Genomic DNA, 18,978 nt, shown 5'->3' with positions numbered 1-18,978 from the left:
TATAAACGAGAATATTTGTAATGTAATTCGCTTTCAGTGAAGCGCTAATGACGTAGCAGGCTTTAGATTTGTGAAGTTAGGATAGGAGGTAGTAGCTAAACTCTTGTTTGCAGTGAGACTAAATTTATCGTGAACGGTCTATGGAAGAAATAAGGTTAAACTTAATATTTGATATATAATCATGTCAATTGCTGAAACGCCAATCAGTTTGAAATTTAATTTGACTGTATTTTTTTATTTTATTAAATATTTAGATATTATATTTAAATGCTTCGCTCTTTTCACTAAAGTATGGTTTTGTATCCTAATCCTTTACGAATAAAAAGAGAAACACAAGGCTCGTTAAATTAGAATAAGATAGTTTTTCGTACATTCTAAATAGCGTTAACGTGAGGAGCAAGGTCCTCCCTATATCGAAATAATATCTATTCGTTTAAGTTTTAACATGGATCTTTACTTTTAGTTAAAAACAAACCTGCTTTCTTCTTTAATCACTCAGAGACACAAATAATTCTCAGGGGAAAACTTTGAAATGTCGCTAATTTCACGCTTTGAATGCGTGAGCTAATTGCGTATAGACAGTTAGATTGCCTGTGCATCGCCTTTGTCAATGGAGCGTTAATCAACTAGGCAAGGGTGGAATGTGACGTAAATCATGTAAATAAGGTACAAAATTTTTCCTGAGGTTCTGGCCATGACTGGATTAAGTGTTTCTCCTTGTACTAAAAAAATATTACATTCAGATGCCTATTGGTACAGAAACTTTATCCCACTACGCCACTGCGTGTGTGGGAGGTTTCAGCAGACAACAAGCTGAACCTAATCGATGAAATCTGGTTCCAGTCCGGGTTTTTAGCCTGTTGGTAAAATATATTCTGTTTATAATTGACTTGCTTGCACTGTTTACAAGTAATATTTGACTAATATTAATTGAAAAAAAGGATCTGGATCTTTGCCTCTCGGATGGTGTGGAAAAGTTTTTCTTAAATATTATATACAATGTATGAATGTAAACCCTGGGCTCTAGTTTAGGCTTAGTGGACCATACCCAGTAATTTTGACCGTAAGGTCGATTTTCCCAGCTTTTTATACGAATTTCTGACTCTTAAGAAGAGTACCAGAATTTCCAATTTTTAATCCAATAAGCCCCCTCCGAAGCTCATACCACTATCTTTTTAATTTAAACCTTGTATTCCCCGGGCACAGCTTACAACCATTGCCCTGATGGCTAAGGGGGGTTTTCAACCCCAAAGACACAATTACTAGACATTCCAAATATTTCTGAACAAAATGGTTATCTCAAAATCTTTTACTGGATGCGTTTGGGGAGATTATGGGCGATGGTGGGGGGGGGTCTTGTTTCCTTGCAAAAGGTTACTTCTCAAAAGGGCACTATACTTTTCGATTTCCAATCCCATGAATCCCCTCTGAAGCTTATGTGACCACCCTTCCCATAAGTACCTTATATACCCCCCCAGGGCATAACTTACAACCCTTGTAAGTCATACCCCCTCCCCCTGAAGGAAGGGAGCTTATTTTCTAAAGATAATTGCTGGACTTTTCAACTACGCTGAACAATTTGGCTATCTAAACTTTTTGATTGGGTATATTTGGGAAAATGATGGGTGTGGAGGGGTTATATGCCCTCCAATCACTTTCGACTGTTAAAGACGGAACTAGAATCCCCCCAAAGAGGCATTTGCCCCCCCCCATAATATGGAGAAACATATTACGTATTTTATGCCCCTTGACTATCCGGATATGGAAAGACTCTAGTTCGTCGCTGCTGACGAAAAAGTAATCTACAATATTACCTTGATTCAGGTAAGAAGAAACAAAGACTGCCACACTCTTAAATTAACTGGTATAAGTTAAAATCCTTTTCAAAAACTAAGATTAATTGGTAATAACATAGAAATAGAGGGATCTGTCTTTAAGTGTGTTTTAATCACAGATACATTGTGTTTACTATACAATTTTTTTTTTTCAGGGAAACAAACATAGAGGCGGAATTTGAAAGGATTTTAGAAAGTGCTTCAAAGAACAAAGATGCTGGGAAAATCACAATCAGTGATTTCTTTGAACGTTCTGTTTTTAAACCAGCGGTACTGTCTCTTATGATTATGTTGCTCCAACAACTATCTGGATTTAGTGCGATTATTTATTACAACGTAAGAGTTTTATTAATTTAATTTAAAGTATCAAGGAAATTGAAAACGAAATCTAATTGTTCCCATTGGTCAAACATATACAACATGCACAAACATACACAGCCAAATCTATACACAACAAAGTAACACCTACACAACCAAATATATTTTCATTAAAAAAAAAAACTAGGAGTAATTTTTTTAATGACTAATTATTATTTATTAATTATTAATTATTTTATTAATTATTATTTTTTTAATTATATATATATATATATATATATATATATATATATATATATATATATATATATATATATATATATATATATATATATATATATATATATATATATATATATATATATATATATATATATATATATATATATATATATATATATATATATATATATATATATATATATATAAAGAGAGAGAGAATGTGTGTGGTTTTTGGTGGTAGTGTGCGCCAAAACAGAAATAAAAAAATAGGGGGCCAAAAATTAGCCAAAACACTCGGTACTAAACAGCTTAAGAAGGTATGATTGTCTTTTAGCGATTAGTAGATTATGAATTTTTTAGTTTTCACGGATGAAAAAAATTTATCAGATTGAACTACTTAGTTATGCTTGCATATTTTTATGGTTCAACGTGGCAACGCTGCATAAAAATGTGGTTCTCTTCCGTAGCATTCTAGTTTTTGGACAACCAGAGGAAGAGTCTTAGAAAATTACAATTTCCAGATACAAGAGTGAACGAAAAGGTTTTATCTTGATGTCCTTAATGCTTCAAGCATATTCATCTTTTTGTACAACATAGGACAATAGGTATCAAGTAAAATTTTACTAATTTACCTGAAGGCGAGATACAGGACTACCAGAATGGTGGATGTAGTCAAGCCGATACTTGCAGAAATCAAAACTGTTAGTGTATCCATCTAACGCTATTTTAAATGTAAGTACAAGGTGTAGGTACTTTTTCTTAGTTTTTTGGTCCCTTATTAGTTGAGAGTTAAGACGAAAATAAGAACAAAAATTTAAGTTCAAATCGAAGTTTTTAAACGAATTGGATTATAGTTGTGAGCCAGATTCTATGTCACCCAATAAAATTATCTTCGTGTAAACGAATAGTTGGTATGTCTATTCCAGGTTAAGTTTGGAAAATTTGTTTTTAGGTTCGTAAATTAAATAAGTTTAATTAAATAAAACTTATTTAATTTAAATAAGTTTTATTTAAATAAGTAAAGCCTTCTTTTTAGGTATTGGTATACCTTTACTATTGAACATTCAACCAGGGGCGTAGTTCGCCATAAGGAGGGGGGACTTCCCCTTAATTGACCCAGTTTTCCTCCCTACCCAGAACCCAGCGTATCCCCAGCTGAAATTTAGTTTCCGCAAAAAATCTTGTCAAAAATAAGATTAGGCTGCATAATTCAAGCATCTAGAGTAAGAGTTAATTTCTCTTTAATATGTATTTGTCTTTGTGGTGCTATATGGCTCGTTTTGCATTCTTCACTGCCATTTTCACTTGAAATTGGAAAATTGGCTGCAGTATCCCCCACCTGGATTTTGACGAAATTACGCCACTGCGTTCAATATATGAGCTGCATTGTCAAGTTCACGTCAGTGACGGAATTTTTGATCAACAAAATTGGTAGATATATCCTGCATTTTTTCTCCAAAAATATTCTTCTTTTGACCATTGGAAGTTTTTTTTACCATTAAGTTTATTTATTATCTTAACTTAAAATGGACAATTTTCAACAGACAGAGACATAGCGGCTAACTGGCTATCCTAAGTTCTGCCTCAGGACATGTGCAAAAGGAAATAATGGTGAATATTTGAGTCTGTATCGTTCCTCCCAAATGTTAAGGCTTAAGATAAAACTATACTCATTTCATCACACGTTGTCCTCTTCATGATAGATTCACCAGCTTAGGAGAGGGAGGGGGGTAAAGAGGTTGCTTCCCTGCTTTCATCTGTGAGACTTCCAAAAACAGATTTCTGGTACATTATTGGAATAAAGAACACTGGTGTTTCAACTGTTTTGCTCTAAGTGTTAGTTTTGCGTTTTTGGGTTGTCAAAACACAAGAGTGCTAATATTAGCCAAGAGTCTGCTCATGACTGAAATTTGATAATATTGAATAATTCAGAAATGAGACAATAGAAATCAGAAATGGCGTTTTTTTTCGAAAATGGAACAAATTACTTTCTAGAATTTACTTTTCAAAATTAGCATTTAGAATAGTTTCTCAATTAATTCTATTTTTCTTCATCTAGTTTCTTTCTACTGGCTGTGTAAAAATATTTAATCCCAACCATCTTGTATCAGTTTCACAAAAATGCGCGTCGTTCGAACAAAAAGTTCTAATGCATGTCAAAAACTTTTTTTGGGAAAATCATAAGACATTTCCCCAAAGAGCCCAGTTAAAAATCTATCAATAATATACTGAAAAAAATGTGCTGAACATTTGAAATTATGCATCGGCACTGTTTCTGTTTTTGAGAAAAACAGAAACAGAAAAAAACAGTTAGAAAAAAAACAGAGCAGAAACAGAAACAGGTCAAATAAAAACAGGTGATCTGTTTCTGTAATCTGTTCTGTTTTTCGAAAAAACAGAAACCAGCTGTTTTTTCAAAAAATCAGCTGTTTTAACAGCTGTTTTTTCGTTTTTTTCCTTACTTCTTCTATTTCTAATAGGAAAGAAAACATCTTCTTGTTAAATCCTTTTAGTTACATACAAAAGATGAGCAACTTCGTGTAATTCAACACACTAGCGTATTTTTAGGGGGGGCGAAATTTGGCAAAATTTGTCATAAAATGCGTCCAATCGGGTGCAATTTTACCAAAAATTCTTAGGCCTAACGGCCGAATTGCATTTATTCTCAAATTCTTTGTCACTAATTTATTATAAAAGATATTAATTGGATTATTAATTATTAATTGGATTATTAATTGGACTAAAAACAAGAGGCAGAAGGACAACAGAATGGAGAGGGGAGAGGGAAAAATAGCAAGACCTCTTACATTAATGACATATAGTTTTATTTTCAGGTTTCCCTTAACTTTTCCAACCATAGAATTCAGAAAGCTTTTCTGTAAGAGCCTAAACCCCTACACCCTGCCTAAGCCGGGGACGAAAATTTTTACATTTCTTTCGTTTTCTCGAACTTGCTTGACATTACTAAGATTTTTCTACATTCAGTAAGAATAGCAGACTTATATACCACGGTTGTAAAAAAAATCTCTAGCCCCCACTCTTTATAGGCTACTGGTACTTACGACCTTTAGGTGGGACGACCTTTTGGTGGGCTAAGTAAACATATGAGGGACTGTCTTGCTGCCACTCTTTCTTCTAAAGTCATTCGTTCATATGTTCAAGAATCAAGATAAGCTGCACGCTGGTAGAGCTCCAACTTGAATCTAGGTTTTTGCACAAAATACTTTTTTAACTGCATAAGCAGCTGATCCTTCAGGCGATTCTCAAGCAGCCTCTTCGATCTCGCTTCACAGAAGCTCACCAATCCCTTGATCAGCATGTATGCTTTGCTTGAAGTGGTGTAAGTGGACCCACTAGCCAGTTCGGTGGCCTCTTCAAAAGGGCTCAAACAACTTGTTGCACATTCTAAAAGTGACCAGTCTTGCTCAGTAAGTTCAAGTTCTCTAATTTTCGCATTGTGAACATTTACATCATATCATTTCTGTAGAGCAGATTTTCTGTGTAATATGGAACTAATCATCACGTAAGTGCTATTCCAACGCACTTTCATATCATGAGGGATGTGACCACTTAGTCCTATTTCTTTGCAAAGCCCTTCAAAGAGGTCGTGTTGAATATTTGACTTTTTTTTAGCAGCTTGAGCGTCCGACGCAACTTTTTGAGTGCACCATTGAGTGAGACTGAGTCTTCAATTTCAGTAAAATCATTTGCACCACTGGCCCATTCATCCCATTCAGTTTCTGTGTCGGAGTCGTACTCTTCCAAGTCACATACATCTGAAGCAGTGTCAACAATGTCTGAATCTATGATATCAGGAAGGTTATCTTCTGTCAGACCAATCTCTGAGGAACATTGCTCTCTACTAGTGCCTTGTTCGGGTTCACCTTCATCATCTGAATAACATTCCGGTGTTTGCTCTACGTCAAATTCATTTCTCCCCAAAATTTGAGGCCATTTGCGACACTGAGGTGGAGGCAGTGGCCAAAGCAAGATGAACGTTCAATTCCACCAATTTGACAAGCTTTTACGACGCTCGAGCCAGAATCAGTTACAACACCGAACAATTTGTCTTCAAGTTCAAATTTCTTCAGGGCTACTAAGATTGCTGCAAGTATATTTGCTGCTGTATGCCGAACCTTGAGACGCTTAAAGTGCAAGATGCAACTGTGAACTACCCATTTTCCACTGACTAGCTTGGGGTAATGTACTGTCACTGCGAAGTATCCTCCCCCTGTATATGACCAGCAGTCAAATGTTATAGATACCTTTAGTGCCTGATTCATATTCAATTTCAGTTTCAACAGTTTCTTTTTCTTTGCTTGAAACACATGCCTTTTTATGGTACGACCCGATGGAGGCAAAATACCGCCTCTCAAGGAGTGTATCAGTCAACGCATGGCTTGCACGTCAAAAATGGAAAGTGGTAACTTGTCTACAAGTACTGTTCTTACACACTGTTTTGTCAATTTAAGTTGACTTGAGCGGTTGCGCAACATCAGAGAACAGATATCTCTAGTTCCTTTTCTAGAGAAAGAAAAATTGCTCTTTTGGTTCTTTGGCTGTTCTTCAGCTATCCCACATCCTGGCAATGAACCCTGTACTGTACGACAAACAACAGCTTCTGGGCCATTGGCAACAATATCCATGTCCTGCCGTGCTGCTGCAATAGAGGCAGATGACTGTACTTTCACCTTAATCTTATGAACATTTTCCAGGTGATTGACAAAATTAGTTGAAGAACCTCCACTAGCCTTGATAGTCTTTTTGCAAACCTTGCAGGTGATGCTGCATTTGTCTTTCACACCATAATTAGCCCAAACTGGCTTTTTCCTTATGATTTTAGGTAAAACTTCTACCTCTTCATCAGAGGAAATATCCATGACAGTTTTGCAGTAGTACCTGAAAGTTATTTGAATCAGCTTTTTTTTAAATTACAGACAGGCAATTGTCCTACAAGAATCCTGATACACCCAGTCAGGATGACTAATTTTTGCATACAAAGTAGTTATCGACAATGTTGTGATGATTCTTTTGAAAAAAAAAATTAAAAAAAAATCAATGTGATATTTGAATTCTGCATGTCCAACTGTGTGGTACTAGGGATAAAATAAGTCTGAGCTACAGCATAGTACAAAAAAGAAAAAAAAGGAAGAAGTTAAATGGGCTTGTGCTGTATCTGTAATGAGCTTACTGATAACAATAGGCATGGAACCCTCACGCCTACAAAAGTTCAAATAGACTAGCATGGCTAGTCTAATTTAACTGTTCATAATTTTACTTTTAGGGTGCTTGCTCCAGCGCACAAAATTAAACGAAGGAAGGACTAATTTTTGAATACAATGTAGTTATCGACAATGTTGTGATGATTCTTTTGAAAAAAAAATTGAAAAAAAAAAATCAATGTGATATTTGAATTCTGCATGTCCAATTGTGTGGTACTAGGGATAAAATAAGTCTGAGTTACAGCATAGTACAAAAAAGAAAAAAAGGAAGAAGTTAAATGGGCTAGTGCTGTATCTGGAATGAGCTGACTGATAACAATCAGCCTAGAACCCTCATGCATACAAAAGTTCAAATAGACTAGCATGGCTGGTCTAATTTAACTATTCATAATTTTTACCTTTAGGATGCTTGCTCCAGCACACAAAATTGGACGAAGGTTAGCAAGGAAATCGAGCTTCTAGTTTAGATGTCGCTATGATTTCACCTGAATATCAAAGAAATTGCTCTTCTTGTTGACAAAGGACGATTTCGGTATCATACCCGCTAGATAGCGCGGCATTAAAAAAAAACAGAAAAAAAACAGAAACGGAAATAAACAAATAAAAAAAAAAAAACAGAACAGAAACAGAACAGAAACAGGTCAAACAAAAACAGGTAGCCTGTTTCTGTTTTCTGTTCTGTTTTTTGTAAAAACAGAAACAGAAACAGGCAAGAAAAAACAGAAACAGAAACAGAAAACAGAAACAGTGCCGATGCTTATTTGAAATACACTTACAAACACACATCCACAAAGGCGCCAATATGAGAATAATAGTATGATTTTTCCATCAGAATTTTTCCGAGATAACTATAATTTAACTCTTATACTAACGAATTTGTTTTTGTAAGGATTCCTTTTTTTTTCTCTGACTATGATGATTCTGGTCTTTTTTCTTTTCCTTTTTTTTCAAGCCTATCCAGCGTCGTCTCAGAAATCATTTGCCTTAGGAAGTTCCCTTAATTTATTTATTTGACTTAATAAATAATAATGGTAATTAGTTAATTTCAGTTTTATGTTCCAGGCAACAATATTCGAATCAACTGGAAGCAGCTTAGATAGAAATGTAAGCTCGGTTATTATTGGTTTCCTGCTTGTCGTTTGCACAGTTTTATCGATTACATTGGTTGACAGAGCAGGCAGACGTCTTTTACTTCTAACCTCAAGTCTTGCCATGTCATTGAGTTTGGCCTCAATGGGTGTATATTTCTACGTAAAGGTAACTTAATGGGAGTTTTTTTTAGGTTAAAAGTGGAAACTTATGATTTAAGATAAAAGCAGTCAACTTTCTATTATAAGTAGTATGTTAGTCTCTTTATTAGGGTTTATTTGACATCAGGAATAAGATTAACTCATGGTCTTGGTAAGCTTGGCAGTTTTCCCAGCACATCAAATAATTGTAATACGGGCAAGTTTTGGGGTCAGAGGGTATATAATTAGCTGCCTTTAGATATTATGGGAAGACTAATGTTCAAATATTGACAATATTATAAACGGGTTAAAATATAAATTATCATGGATGTTGCCTACCTCCTTAGACATTGATTATACTGCCAAGATATGATATAGCAAGATACGAGATATAGCAAAATATGTCAAGTATAGTGTTGCAACACTGCTCTTTTTTTGTTGTTCTCCAGAGCCAGGGTTGCCATCACCTTTTGGACTATCAAGTGTGAGATATACGGATTATGAAAAAGTTGCGTCTTGTACAACCAATGGTTACCAGTACAAATTACCATTACCATTACTTCTCCCTTTCAATGTCCCTTCAGTCTCTTACTCTCTCTGCCCTTATAAATAAAAGGAATTGAAAATGTTTAGATAATAGGGAAGACTTTTAATTTAAAGTTTTCACTGTCTTAGTTAAAACTATTGTCCGTAGTTCATGCAAGTTAATTTAATTTTTATTGATCAATTCAATTCAATTATTTAGTACTATAAAACTCAAATTAAACACTTCGTGATAACGAACTGTAGTAAGGAGCGACCCGGCTCAATAGTAACCGAAACTCTAAAACACGGAACTTTGATACCAGTAGTTACATCAAAACAATCGTATTTTATTGCTAATTTCAAATATATAAGTTTCATCAAGTTTAGTCTTACCCATCAAAAGTTACGAGCCTGAGAAAATTTGCCTTATTTTAGAAAACAGGGGGAAACACCCCCTAAAAATCACAGAATCCTAACGAAAATCACACCATCAGATTCAACGTATCAGAGAACACTATTGTACCAGTTCTAAGCTCCTATCTACAAAAATGTGGAATTATGTTTTTTTTTACCAGAAGACAAATCACGGATGCGTGTTTATTTGTTTGTTTGTTGTTTTTTTTTTTTCCCAGGGGTGATCGTATCGACCCAGTGGTCCTAGAATTTTGCGAGAGGGCTCATTCGAACGGAAATGAAGAGTTCTAGTGGCCTTTTTAAGTGACAAAAAAATTGGAGGGCACCTAGGCCCCCTCCCACGCTCATTTTTACCAAAGTCGTCGGATCAAAATTCTGAGATAGCCATTTTATTCAACATAGTCGAAAAACCTTATAACTATGTCTTTGGGGCCGACTTACTTCCCCATAGTCCCCGTGGGAGGGGCTGCAAGTTACAAATTTTTACTAGTGTTTGCATATAGTAATGGTTATTGGGAACTGTACAGACGTTCTCAGGGGGATTTTTTGGTTGGGGGGGGGGGGGTTGAGAAGAGGGGGTTATGCGGGGGAACTTTCCATGGAGGAATTTGTCGTGTGGGAAGAAAATTTCCATAAAGGGGGCGCAGTATTTTCTAGCATTATTTAAAAAAAAACAATGAAAAAATAAATATGAAAAAGTTTTTTCAACTGAAAGCAAGGAGTTGCATTAAAACTTAAAACGAACAGAAAATATTATGCATATAAGGGGTTCACCTCCTACTAATACCTCACTCTTTACGCTAAAGTATTTTTAGTAATTTCAACTATTTATTCTACGGCCTTTGTGATTCGGGGGACTTTAGTGCAAAGAGCGAGGTATTGACGAGTGGGTGAACCCTCTCATATACGTAATAAAAATATACGAATATAGAAGTTTGCTACGTAAGCTAATTCGTAAGTTACGTATATCTTTTACTAATGAAAACGTTCGTAAAAACTAAAAGTTCTAGTTTCCTTTTTAAATACCCAAAAAATTGGAGGGCAACTGGGCCTTCTCTCCCTCCTTTTTTTCTCAAAATCATTCGATCAAAACTATGAGAAAGCCATTTAGCCAAATAAATAAATATACAAATTTCGCTTTAATTATTCATCTGCGGAGAGCCGAAATCAAAACATGGAATAACTAAAAAAACGTTCAGAAATTAAATAAAAAAACACAAGTTTTTTTAACTGAAAGTAAGGAGCGACATTAAAACTTAAAACGAACAGAAATTACCCCGTATATGAAAGGGGTTGTACCCTCTACAACGCCATGCTCTTTACGCTAAAGCTTTTACTGTTTTAAAAAGTAGAGTTTAGAGAAAGGGTCAAACTTTAGCGCAAAGAGCGATGGCGTTGAAGTGGGTACAGCCCCTTTCATATACGGGGTAATTTCTGTTCGTTTTAAGTTTTAATGTCGCTCCTTACTTTCAGTTAAAAAAAACTTGTGTTTTTTATTTAATACAACAATAAAGAACAAAAACTGAAAGAGTAAAATGAAAAAAGAAAACAAATTCTTCAGATATTATTATCCTAAGAGCTGAGATTGTAGAGGGGAATTACGAAAAACAAACAGAATCTCTCTCTCTCTCTCTCTCTCTCTCTCTCTCTCTCTCTCTCTCTCTCTCTCTCTCTCTCTCTCTCTCTCTCTCTTTCTCCTTCTCTCTCTTTCTCCTTCTCTCTCTTTTTCCTTCTCTCTCTATCTATTTCTCCCTAGTTTTCGACTGACGAAATTACAGACCGGGACATCGGGACACAAATGACGACCGAGACACCGGCACATAGGGAATATAAATGACGACCGGGACACTCAAAGAGAAAGCGACCGGGACACAAGGAATGTTCGATTAGCAATCACCATCAACAAAGCACCGGGACACAAATGACGACCGGGACATAGGGAGTATAAATGACGACCAGGACATAAGTAAAAAAAAACTAAAAAAACTAAAAAAAAGGTAAAAACTACAAAAAAACTAAAAAGCAAAAAAAACTAAAAACTAATAAAAAAACTAAAAAAGCTAAAAAACTAAAAAAAACTAAAAAAGAAAAAAAATAAAAAAAGGAAAAAAAATGAAAAATAAAGGAGAAAAACAAAACAAAAAAATAAAAATAAAAAAAACTAAAAAGAAAAAAAGGGGAAAAATAGAAAAATTTATTTCATCATATACCATTTCAAAAACGAATGTATATACAGACCGGCACACCGGGATACAAATGACGACCGGGACACAGGGAATATAAATGACGACCGGGACACAGGGACACAACTACAACGGGGACGCCGGGGGCACAGGGGGATATATAAATGACGACGGGGACACAGGGAATGTTCGATTAGCAATCACCATCAACAAAGCTCAAGGGCAATCATTATTATCATGAGGTAAAACTAAAAAAACTTAAAAAAAAAGGTACAAACCGGGACACCGGGATTCAGACTAATTTCCTTTTTTAAATTTTACTTTTCCTTAAAATTCTTTATTGTTTATTAAAGATTCTTTTTATAATTCTTTCATCGCAAAATGATTATTTTTTTTATTTATACTCCTACACCATACATTATTCCTACTCCTTACATTAGAATTACGTTAATACAGCACTTGACAACACAAATGACGACCGGGACACCGGGACACAAGGAATATAAATGACACCCGGGACACTCAAAGAGAAATCACAGACTGGGACACCGGGACACAAATGACGACCGGGACACAGGGAATATAAATGACGACCGGGACACAGGGACACAACTACAACGGGGATGCCGGGGGGCACAGGGGGATATATAAATAACGACGGCGACACAGGGAATGGTCGATTAGCAATCACCATCAACAATGCTCAAGGGCAATCATTAGAATCATGAGGTATAGATCTGAATACGGATTGTTTTCCCATGGACCATTATATGTTGCATGTTCAAGAGTCGGTAAACCTGACAATCTATTTATATGCACAGACAGTGGGACAGCAAAGAATGTTGTATATTCGCAAGTTTTACGTAGTTAAAAACATATATATATATATATATATATATATATATATATATATATATATATATATATATATATATATATATATATATATATATATATATATATATATATATATGTGTGTGTGTGTGTGTGTGTGTGTGTGTGTGTGTGTGTGTGTGTGTGTGTGTGTGTGTGTGTGTGTGTGTGTGTGTGTGTGTGTGTGTGTGTGTGTGTGTGTGTGTGTGTGTGTGTGTGTGTGTGTGTGTGTAAATGTATGTGTGTGTGTCCCTCTTTTTTCCTCGAGCTTATACAAATAGTTCACCATTTTTATATTGATCTGGTGTTAAAGAATGTTTATTTATTTGCAGGAAAACACAGCCACTGATGAGTCATGGAACATCACACATACTTTAAGTTGGCTTCCCTTGGCATGTTTGATGGTGTACATTATTGCATTCGCATCTGGTTTTAACAGTGTCCCTTTTCTTATTTTGGGTGAAATATTACCTTTAAGGTTTAGAAATGTCCTTGGGGGTATTAGCTCTGGTTGTAATTTGCTAACAGGATTCGCAGTGGTTAAAATGTATCCTTTGTTGGTTAAGTCTATTGGAAGTCACGGAGTATTTTGGATTTATGCTGCAAGTTGCATTTTTGGTTCTATATTCATTTATTTTTTCTTGCCTGAAACAAAGGGTAAAACTATACAAGAAATTGAAGATTTTTTTTGTAAATTGCCTATGGTCGAAGTGGAGGAAAATCAAGACATGTTGAGAAATACAAAAAACAAACAAGAAAATGTGTAGTATGTGTTAATATGTATATCATCTTATGAAAGGTATGTTTTTAACAAAAAAGACCCTTAAGCTTTTTAGCTGAGTACCCTTTTCAGTTGAAATCATCAACCACCCCCTTGTAAGATATGCGTTAAAAAAGTATCTTCCTCAATTATATAACAAATTTCTGCATAGGTAAAGAATCAGTAATAGGTTCATAAGCTACAAAAGAAGATAAGACTAAGAATTTTAATGACTATTAAAAGTTAATGTCAGAAATTCAAGAAATAGAAACATTAAGAACCAAAATATAATAGAAAATTAAGAGCTGCTAAACAAGTACACAGAATAAGGACTAACTTTTCTGAGTATTTGCTGTTTAAAAGAAAATCTATAGAATTACTATTCCTCTTGATGATAATTTCACCACAGTCACATGACTATGAGGCTAGAGAAATATTCAGATTGAGCGATAATTCTAAATTGCCACGGGATGTTAATAAAGTTGTGTAAATGTATTTTTTAAGATGTACAATTGTTCACTAAAAACCTCTTTGATTGGAAAATAATTACTAGTTTACCGAAGTGAATTATGTATTGGTACAAATGACGTGTTGTATGTATATATGTTGTTGTATGTATGTTGTATGGGTTGTATGTTGTGTGTCGTGTTTTATGTATTTATAGCGTACATAGTGTGTACTATCATGCTTGTCTTTGCAAAACTTACTGGGAAAAAATAAATAATTCAAATGTGGGCTTAGATCAACTTATGATTTAGGGTGGGATAAAACAACTAGAATCTTAAAAAAATCCTTAATTCTTAATTTTAAATATTAAAATCCTTATTTTAACAATAATTTCTCGTGATACTTTCCTAAAAGGGCGAATGGATTCTAAATTTAAAATTTTTTAATTCAAACCTATATGGTCGACATAATTTTATTTTTCATTTTGCGTAAGAATAAATCAAATATTCATCCAGTGAGAATTAGGAGATCAAGAAAACATACCATTGACGTGTTGTGTATATGACGTGCATAGTAAGCACTATTACCTTTGCTCCCGTGCTATTTATGTGAAAACCTAATATTCCTTCAATATAAATAATTAGATCAGGAAAACATACATAGGACGTTTTTTATAGGTCATGTATTGAAATTACCCGTTGTACAATGATTTTAAAAGCTAATATTTCATCAATAAGAACAAGATGATCAAGAAAACATGGATATGACGTTTTGTACATATGACGTGTTTAAATGGCGCAGTTGTCTGACAAGTTTAAACCTAATATTCCGTCAATAAGATAAGAAGATCAAGAAAACATACATAAGAAGTGTTGTTTACCTTACGTAGCCTGCGTAGTGGGCCCTATTATATTTGACTCTGTGCTATTTGTGGAAAACCTAATATTCCTTTAATAATTGACAGCGCAATAGCACTGCCTAAGTAAAGAGAGATGTGGGCACAATGTATTTTTTTTTTTTTTTTTGGTTTTAGACCAGGGGGATACGTATTGAAGGAGTTGTCGTAGAAACTTCAAAAAGGGCTCATTCAATTGGAAATTGAAAGAGCTAGTGTCTTTTTCAATAGTCGAAAGTGATTGGAGGGCACCTAACTCCCCTCCCACGCCTATCGTTTCCCCAAACACATCCAATCAATAATTTTGAGATAGCCATTTTTTTCAACCAGATTGAAAGGTCTGGAAATTGTGTGTTTGAGGATAAAAACGTTGAAAAATGTATTTTCCTGTGTAAGGTTCTCATCCTTTGATTAAGTTCTACGTCATCAAGCACAACTTTTAAGGGGTTTGACCTGAAAGCACTGAGCTTTCAGGTCATTTGAACTTCATATTTTTGCATACAAGTGCAGGCCATAGAAAAAATGGCCAAAATGTGAAAGATGAAGCCAGAAGTCATAATAGTAAAATATTACATTAGCAGGTTGAAAAATGTATTTTCCTGTGTATGGTTCTCAGCCTATGATTTAGTTCAACATCATCTAACACAACTTTTAAGGGGTTTCTTTTACAACTTTTAATGTCTATAAGATTTGGACTTCATTTTTTTGAATTCCGCAGCTAAATCTCCAAGAAACACTTTGAAATTGGCCAGATCTATATTCCTTGCTAGCTGAATGAGCAAAAACCAATCACCAAATTCACATTTCTTATTCACTGTAATAACATCATCGTCAGATGCAAATCTGGCTCGCATGTGAGGAGACAATTGGTGTGTAGTCTCACAACAAAATACCAATATTCTATAGATCAGTACGAGCAGAGACAGACAGAATAGAACAATAAACCAGAACCACAAGAACACAAAGATCTTCTCATCTATATATATATTTAAAAGCAGCAAGCACAATATATCCACTTTTTGGATCGTTCCTGTTCCTCCACAATTATAAGCGGCACATTTTGCCTGTTTCGGAAAGATCCGAAGACATTGGATCGATTTTATCCTTAGCTTAGGATGCTGGTAAAGAAACTGCACTACTTCTCCTCCATATTTTGTGAATTCGTAACCAAGAAAATTGTCTAAAAGATAAGCTTAGAAAAGGGCGTTCAAGCAATTTAAGATTTTTACAAATAAAGTATACCCTTGCATACATATTATTGGCCCATAGATTGTTTCTGAAATAACTCCAATGTGCGAATTAAGGTAATTAATGTAATTTCTGAGTAATATCCGAGCCTCTTTTTGAAATCCTTCTGTTAAGTCTTCTTCTTCTTCTCTAAACCATGAACTCAATTTAAGTCCTGTATCAGCATTTTGATTCCTTCAGAATCCCAGCTTTTCCATATGTAGTGTGGGATATAAAATAATGCCACTTGGAGGAGCAGAATTTTTTTTGAATTAATGAACTCTTTATTAACTACTAAATTACAAAAACTAGAAATGCACACAACCGCCGGGGGAAGGCTCTAACAGCCTGATGTTGGACGGCTGCAATCCTCTAATTCTCAACCTAATTAAATAAAAACAATATTAAAGAAGGACAAAAACACTCTCACTCAATTACCCCTTAATACCAGAATATGCATAAAAAAGGCTAACAATAATAATAATAATAATATTAACTGCCCACTCGCAATAAATGTTTTTTTTAATTTTACTTTAAACGACCCAAAATGTTCCGCCTCTCTAATGCCAGCTGGGATATCATTCCAAATAGCCGGAGCTAAATACCTAATTCCGAAAGCTGCACGTGTGGTGTCTCGGTACTCAACAATAAAATTATCTTAATTTCTGAAAAAAATTAAACAAATTGGTAATATCCAATATACTGTTTTTCAAGTTCATCCGTGTACGTTCCAATACCTGGATACGGAACATCTTCACCGACTGTCCCGTTTAGCTTCGGCGGAAGGATAAATGTCGAATGAATCCAACAATAAGTCGTGTAATATCGAAGTTTCGATGAATCATCCATGTTGCAGCGGATGGATTGTTCAACAAACTGAGTTGGACTATTGCCAATATTACAAGAGTAGTTACTGTGATTCTATAACGCAGTTGGAAGATAAAGTTGTCAAAAGTAACTCGGTTTACTTTGAATAGAGTTTCAGGAGGATCGAATAAAATATTTAACACTAGCTGTTGGGATGGCGCTTCGCGTCACCCCAACACCTAGTTGGTGGGGCTCCCAACCCCTTTGGTGGGGCGTCACCCCAAGCTCCCTGCGCGTGTAAGTCGTTACGTGCCATATTACTTACGCGCCATTGTAGTTCTGTCCCTGTGTCCCACCTGTGAATATATATATCTATATATATAAAAATAAGTTGTCTGTCTGTGGATGTGTGGATGGATGTGTCAGGTGACGTCACCTGAAAAAACTGGATTAGGTGACGTCAAAACTGAAAAAACTAAAAAAAGGCAAAAACTACAAAAAAAACTAAAAACTAATAAAAAAAATAAAAAAGCTAAAAAACTAAAAAAACTATAAAGGTAAAAACCAATAAAAAACTAAAAAAAAAACTGAAAAAACTAAAAAAAGGCAAAAACTACAAAAAAAAACTAAAAACTAATAAAAAAAGTAAAAAAGCTAAAAAACTAAAAAAACTAAAAAAACTAAAAAAATGTAAAAAACTAAAAAAAATAAAAAATAAAAAAAAACTAAAAAAAAGGAAAAAACTGAAAAATAAGCTAAAATAAAGGTAAAAACCAATAAAAAACTAAAAAAAAAAGGAAAAAACTAATAAATGACGACACTCAAAGAGAAAGCGACCAGGACAAAAAACTAAAAAAAAGGCAAAAACTACAAAAAAACTAAAAACTAATAAAAAAAATAAAAAAGCTAAAAAACTAAAAAAACTAAAAAAAGGTAAAAAACTAAAAAAACTAAAAACTAAAAAAAAACTAAAAAAGGTAAAAACTAAAAGAACTAAAAAAGAAAAAAATAAATGACGACACTCAAAGAGAAAGCGACCAGGACAAAAGGAATGTTCGATTAGCAATCAACAAAGCACCGGGACACAGGGAGTATAAATGACGACCAGGACACAAGTAAAAAAAAAAAATTAACAAAACTAAAAAGAAGGTAAAAACTACAAAAAAACTAAAAAGAAAAAAAAACTAAAAACTAATAAAAAAACTAAAAAATCTAAAAATCTAAATAAACTAAAAAAGAAAAAAAAAGGAAAAAAATAAAGGAGAAAAACAAAACTAAAAAACGAATGTATATACAGACCGGTACACCGGGATACAAATGACGACCGGGACACAGGGAATATAAATAACGACCGGGACACAGGGACACAACTACAACGGGGACACCGGGGGAAACAGGGGGATATAAATGACGACCGGGACAAAAAAACTAAAAAGAAATAAAAACTAAAAACTAATAAAAAAAACTAAAAAATCTAAAAATCTAAATAAGCTAAAAAAGAAAAAAAAAGGAAAAAAATAAAGGAGAAAAACAAAACTAAAAAACGAATGTATATACAGACCGGGACACCGGGATACAAATGATGACCGGGACCCGGGACACAGGGAATATAAATGACGACCGGGACACAGGGACACAACTACAACGGGGACACCGGGGGAAACAGGGGGGTAACCTGACAATCTATTTATATGCAAAGACAATGGGACAGCAAAGAATGTTGTATATTCGCAAGTTTTACGTAGTTAAAACCATATATATATATATATCTATATTCACAGGTGGGACATAGGGACACAACTACAATGGCGCGTAACTATTATGGCGCGTAACGACTTACGCGCGCGGGGGGGCTTGGGGGGGCGCGAAGCGCCCCCACCAACTAGGTGTTGGGGTGGCGCGAAGCGCCACCCCAACAGCTAGTATATATATATATATATATATGTTTTTAACTACGTAAAACTTGCGAATATACAACATTCTTCGCTGTCCCATTGTCTGTGCATATAAATAGATTTTCA

General features: G+C 34.6%; 1 protein-coding gene across 1 annotated transcript in view; it reads left to right on the top strand.

The window, feature by feature from the left end:
• Nucleotides 1-18,334, top strand: part of LOC136033957 (facilitated trehalose transporter Tret1-like) — a 43,225-nt gene extending 24,891 nt beyond the window's left edge. The window contains exons 5-7 of the mRNA XM_065714982.1: nt 1,991-2,171; nt 8,660-8,854; nt 13,154-18,334. Coding sequence (XP_065571054.1) covers nt 1,991-2,171; nt 8,660-8,854; nt 13,154-13,588 — 811 coding nt within the window. The 3' untranslated portion in view covers nt 13,589-18,334. The remainder of the gene's footprint in view (nt 1-1,990; nt 2,172-8,659; nt 8,855-13,153) is intronic.
• The last annotated feature ends 644 nt before the right edge of the window (nt 18,335-18,978 follow it).

This window comes from Artemia franciscana, chromosome 12 (genome assembly GCF_032884065.1).
Source record: "Artemia franciscana chromosome 12, ASM3288406v1, whole genome shotgun sequence".
NCBI classification, from domain to species: domain Eukaryota; kingdom Metazoa; phylum Arthropoda; class Branchiopoda; order Anostraca; family Artemiidae; genus Artemia; species Artemia franciscana.
The sequence above is the reverse complement of the archived record's forward strand: the minus strand, read 5'-3'. Positions and strand labels throughout refer to the sequence as shown.